Below are 6,377 nucleotides of genomic sequence, written 5' to 3'. Positions count from 1 at the left end.
CACCTAAATATATACATACAAATAATACTTATTCATATATATAAATATATATATACATTTACTTATAGATACATATATATACTTATACTTATAGATACATATAACATACATATATATATATATATATATATATATACTTATATGTATACCTATATATAGATGTATACACACTTGTACCTACAAATGTATACACATACTTAGACATATATATGTAAACACATACTTAGACATATATATGTAAACACATACTTATACATATATATGTAAACACATACTTATACATACATATGTAAACACATACTTATACATACATATGTAAACACATACTTATACATACATATATATATATATATATATATATATATATATATACATTCAGACATATACACAAATATACACATGCACACGCTCATATATACATGTATACACACACACACATATCTATACAAACATCAACATTATATATATATATATGTATATATATATATATATGTATACATATTTATATGTATATAAATATACACACATACATACGAACATCTATATATATATATAAATACACATACAAACGTCTAAATATATATATATATTTATAATATACGTACAAACATCTACATATACATAGATATACATACTAACATCTACATTATATATATATATATATATTATATATATATATATATATAATGTGTGTATGTGAGAAAATTTGCAAATATTCGTTATTTACAGGTGACTCCATGCAGACACACATATATGTATCTATCTGTTTAGGTCTGAGACTATATATGCATGTATAACTATGTTCATGACCACAACTGACTGTCTGTGTCTGTGTAAGCAATTAGCATCGACCAAGTCATTTGTATTGTAAACTGCAAAGAAAAAAGAAAAATGCAAAGTGGGACTTGTATGTAATAATAAAACAAAAAAAAAAAGCCAAGACAGATTCTTCAGACATTTGCAGGTTTGGAGCATTTTGTTAGTTCACTAACGAGGTGTGTACTCACCAGATGATATCATTTCTCCGTGTTTGTATGTAAGTCTGCTGTAAATCAAGTGTTTAAAAGTGTAGAAAATCATTTTTCTCTTCAAAGTTTAAAAAAAAAAAAAAGTAAGGTTTGCTGGTTATCTACACATGAGCTGATCATTTTTGTTAAAATATATTTACGACTTATGTACACAATATACATGAAAGCAGTACCTCTGTTTGTTTCACAATATGCAATCTGTATAAATGTACAGCTTCTATATGCACTTACTGCAGTAAAATAAAATAGTATAGAGCCAATATTTTCTAAATTATGTATATTCACAGCAATGATGTCCAGAGAAATTAAAGCATACAGTTTTGATTTTTTCGTACATATTTTTGTTTATCTCTGTATGAGAAAGAGAGAGAGAGAGAGAGGGAGAGAGGGCACAAAAGAAAGGGAGAGCAAACATGTACTTCACTACTGAGTGTTTCCATTGGTGGACAAGGCAGTACTCAGTATAATGTGTGAATGATAGTGAATGAAATGCATCCTTACAACTATTCACCTACTATGTTTTTGTGTTTGTGTGTGTGTGTGTTTGTGTGTGTGTCTACTGAACAGGTAGGAAGATAGAAAGATAGCAAAGCAGTATTGAGTACATGTGAATCTTCACAATAGGTACTGTCAAAGTAAACAGAAAAGGCAATGTTCAATACTAAATGTGAAGAAATATAAGGCAATACTCAGTAGTAAGGTAGAAGAGGTTATAAGAAGGCAGTCTTGAATACTAGTGCATATCTAGGGTCACTAGGGAGGTGTACATGGATTATTAATATAAGTACTTCTTGACACCAACATCTCTATTTGCTTCCATGACTTTCTGAAGTGTGCGTGTAATATCAAAAGAAAAAAAAAAAAGAAGAAAGGGAGTTTGGTAGTGTCTTTAGTTTTAGTACTGGTTCTCCTCAATCCAACCTTTGATACTATTTGGCAGGGGCAGCTGTTGAATGTGATCGAAACGAGTGTACTGTCGTATAACAAACCTGCATAAATACTGTAATGAGCGCACTTGGGTGAAACGAGATACAGGTTTTGTTAATCGGACGGGAAATGATGGTGATCCAGGCAGCCAGTATCTATAGTAGCAAATTATTCTAGTTTTTTGTTCAGAGTCACTCATTGAATGTTCTATTAAATCCACAATGGAAGGATAACCTTCTGTGTCTGGTTGAGCATAAAAGCTAAACATTCCATTACAATGTTCAATACGCGTATGCAAAGTTTTACCGTAAGAGCGAAAGCTCAAACTGAGAAGGTATCGTTCATCAGAGCTGTCACGCACTAAAAAAGCCCCATCAGGTTGATTAAGAAGCTTTTGTTCAGCTTCAACTCGAGTAATTGGGCCCCAGTACCAGCCAAATTTGGATAGTCGAAAGAGCTCCTCAGTGAGGCTCCCTATTTTAGGAGAATCCAATCTAACAGCATCATAATGAGGCAATAAACTGCTGCATGACCCTGGTGGGTCAGTACAAGATTCATACGGGTTACATTTATCAGCAGTCTCTGAGTCTTGTCTGTCTGTTGGAGGGCACCGATCCCAAGTTGTATGACTTGGGCGTTCATTAAGGGCTTGAGCAAATTGCTCACAAGTCATTGACAATCTCCTGTTTTCTGTATTATTTTCAGAAACACCAGAGTTTGTTAGAGATTTTTGTTGAGTACTCCTGGATGAAGATGAACCCCGAAAAGGATTTATACAAGTTGTAGCACTATCCCCACTAATATAATCCTCTAAAAGTTTCTTCTGAAACCTTGATATGTCCTTGGTTTTGCAATTGCCAGTTTTACAGTTGTCATGAATTGTTCCATCTGATGCGGAATATAAATGCATCTCATTTATTTTTGTTAAAGTGGAGTTTTGAAGATTGCAACAATCTGAGGAATTTTTATCTGCATTAGAATTACCTGCATTTGGTGTAGCTCCACTTGAATTACAACTAGGTCCTCTTGCTAATCGTTCACGAACAAGTGACAGAGGTTTGTGTGTCAATTTCCGACCACTGGTATTCCCTCCTGTTACAGGCTGACATCCTTTGATGTGCTCTGAAACAACACCCTTCCGTGACACAGCAGGTGCTGGTGTCAATGAAGAATTATTGGGGAGATGTTCATGGCTACCACTAACCTTTCGATGAAGTGTAGGTGTAAAACATCGCCTCAGATTGCGCAGAAGATTCTTCTTCTCTTTGCGTTGTTTAGGTGGAACACCTACTTGCTCAACCATAGGAACAATAAGCAAGCTGTTGTCTTCTTTATTAGGATGATGGCTATGATGTCGGTGAGACTGCAACATATCAATCTGGTAGTGCTGAGATTGCATTGAAGTAGGAGATGAACCACCATTGCTTGGACAATACGTCGGAGAAGAAAGAGAATAAGATGAAACTGAGGATGAAATATTGCTAGACAGAGCATTAGATGATGAACTGTGGGTTACTTCTGGACTTTTCATTGTAGAAATCACATTGGTATTTGTAAGTGTACTATTCGAAGTTGATGAGCAAAATGATTCTGTGGAAGTGCTATTTACAGTACTCGATGTAGGCATGTTTTGTGAATATGGTGAATTCAATGAAGCTGAAAACAACTTCTTCGATGTCATTTGTATTTGCCTTTTCTTGCAATTACCTTCATGTTGTTGCTGTAACTCTGTGCAGCTGCCATCTGCTGGCAGGAAAACCATATCTTCACTTTCTTGACCACTGTCGTCCAGGTGTAGTCGCGACAAAGATTGACTGTGGTTTACACTGCCGTGGTATCCACTACTTAAAATATCGTTAGAGGTAGAGGACGGGGACGGTACTGAAGAATTAGTACTAGTGCTGCCTGATTTTTGGCGCTGCTGTTGCCCACTGTTGGGCAACCGAAAACCTTTCCAAGTGATTTTCTTCATCATCTCGAAGAAAGTTGTGTATAATCACTCTTGTTGTACACTGGATGGCAATAGACACTGCTGGAGGCAAGAATCTTCGTTCTTGAAAGACAGTTTACGTGGTAGGAAAAGGACGACATAGTCCCAAAAGCCAAACACAAAGAATAGGCTAGATGATTAAGTTATCACAGGTAACCAAATACTACTGGTAAAATTATATTTTTATAGCTTCTATGACAAACGGAATTGGTAAGGCAGGTGGAAGACTGATACATTTATATAAATGGCAATAATTTTCTTTGTTGCTCAGCAGATCCAATGCTAAAGTTTATAATTTTAAACAGAAAAAAGAGTTCATGAGTAGAAGAAAAAAGGGTGGGGTGTTGAATTAATTTGGGTTAAATCGAAATGTTTACAATCCACATCGTGAGACGGCTACAGGGACTGACGAGACGAACAACGATTTCATATGACAGAGAGAAAAAAAGTCAAATAAGAAACGGCATAGCCATAAGTGATCAAACGTGTCTTGTTAAGACTGGGTCCTAGATGAGTGATTGTGACGATATCCCTCAAGCACCATTACCAAAAGGTGGTGTAGCTTTAAAATTGACAGAGATTTAATAGAATGAGTCGTGAAGACTTCAACATAAACTTTAAAAACAAATACAGAAATTTTTGATATTACCACCGAGTATTTTTCGTAATTTTTTTTTTTTTTTGTACCACCGAATGTTTTCAACGCGTCCAAGATACAACCGATTTCTCTCCTTTTAAGACCACACTTATAATTATGAAACACAACACATTAAGACGTACAATGCATGTAAAATCCTGACCAGTTATCGAATTTTTTCGTATATAAATGGATATCAAGTGTGCCGAAGAACCAGTCACTAGTTCGGAGTAAATTCTTCCCAAATACAGCTGTCGGAAGTTTCACCAGAGTGATAGATGTAACAGAGAGTCAAGTTGATCAAGTTCGTTTAAACAGTTCCAATGCTGATACTAAATGTCCATAAAATCGAACACAAAGCTGTGTAGATCATTAATTTGGTGTCCGGAAGGTGTATCCAGTGTATTAATATTGTAATTATTTTCTTGTTTTTGTATCAGTCTTCATATGTCAAGTTGGTTGTGGGTAAATGAAATAGCGACAGTGGAGGAATTGTTGTAGAGGTGCGGGCAAAGAGGAAAGACGATAACGGGGAAACAGGTCACCTGTACGAAGCTCAGCCACTCTGTGCAGGTGTAAGCACTATTACAGCAGGTCCAAGAATAATAGCCAGATACAGGGACCAGATCAGGAGCACGTCAGTCAAACTCTTTTGTTGTAGTTGGTTAGCAAGTGTGTCTGTGTGTACCTGAAGTTTATTTTGTGCGTTTGTCTGGTCTGGCAGCACCCCTGTCTAACACATTTACTAGTGTGACAGTGGGTGTGTATGCCACATCGAGGCTCAGCATCAATCAGTCATGACTGACAATATTGCCAAAGGAGTGTAGAGGGTCGCTTATGCGCTACAGGTGTGGCTGGTGTGATGAGCAACACGTTGCTTGTATACTTCTGCTTTTATATCAAAGAATAATATTTATGCCATACTCTAAAAGATTAATTTCCAAATTCTTTAAAAAATATTTCTAAAAGAAAAGTCCAAATCATACATACATACAAGTATATATATATAAGTATATATACGCCAGCCTAAGAACAACTTAGTATATTTATAATTATTCTAAATACATGCATATATATATATATATATATATATATATGTATATATATATATGTATGTATGTATATATATTTATATATAAATTATATATTATAAAGATCTCATATATATATATAGAGAGAGAGACAGAGAAAGTGTGCCGCTTATGTACTGAAAATTGAGCAAGTGCGAGCTACGATCTTATGTGGTTGTGTATTCACTTGTTTACGTTTGTTTATACACAAACTTATGAACATCGTTTAACGATAACTCTCCTGCATAAAATTTGAATGTTGTATAAGTTTATTCTTCTCATACAACATAAAAAAAAAGTCATTACTCTAATCATGTCTAGTGGGGGGGTAAAGTTTGTTTACGCATGTATATGATGAAAGCATGTGTAATCTTGAAAATTACTTTCATCTCTTAACTCATTGGTATTTCAAGGATATTTCGTAATGAGATTAAATAACTACAGTAATTGACCTAGAAAAAGGTCATTTTTATGGTCATCAATGTTGTTGCAACATTTAATGAACACGTCACAATGTGCAGATGAGAACTTTGAAAGAGTCGGTGCAGAGTGAATCCGAACTTGCTTTTCCGGTTCCTGCATCAGACAAATTGTTTCTTTTCTCTTTCTTTTTTTTTTTTTGTTTTTGTTAGTTTTTCTTTTTACTAGGCCATGCTAACATTCTAGTACAAGAAAAAATACTGGTTGAAAAGACTTAAGAACGCATGCAAAATGTATGCATGCAC

At 34.8% G+C, this 6,377-nt stretch overlaps 1 protein-coding gene across 1 annotated transcript; it reads right to left on the bottom strand.

The window, feature by feature from the left end:
- Positions 1-701: 701 nt before the first annotated feature.
- Positions 702-5,398, bottom strand: LOC115221627. Its single transcript, XM_029791826.2, has one exon. The coding sequence runs from the start codon at positions 3,928-3,930 to the stop codon at positions 1,924-1,926; it is 2,007 nt and encodes a 668-aa protein (XP_029647686.1). The 5' UTR covers positions 3,931-5,398; the 3' UTR covers positions 702-1,923.
- Positions 5,399-6,377: the final 979 nt, after the last annotated feature.

The sequence above is a fragment of the Octopus sinensis genome, linkage group LG18 (assembly GCF_006345805.1).
Source record: "Octopus sinensis linkage group LG18, ASM634580v1, whole genome shotgun sequence".
NCBI classification, from domain to species: Eukaryota; Metazoa; Mollusca; class Cephalopoda; order Octopoda; family Octopodidae; genus Octopus; species Octopus sinensis.
This window is presented reverse-complemented; position numbering and strand designations above follow the sequence as displayed.

Bases quoted from the DNA above. Each gene is read 5' to 3' on its own strand.
- LOC115221627 (XM_029791826.2), bottom strand. From the start codon at position 3,930: ATGATGAAGAAAATCACTTGGAAAGGTTTTCGGTTGCCCAACAGTGGG.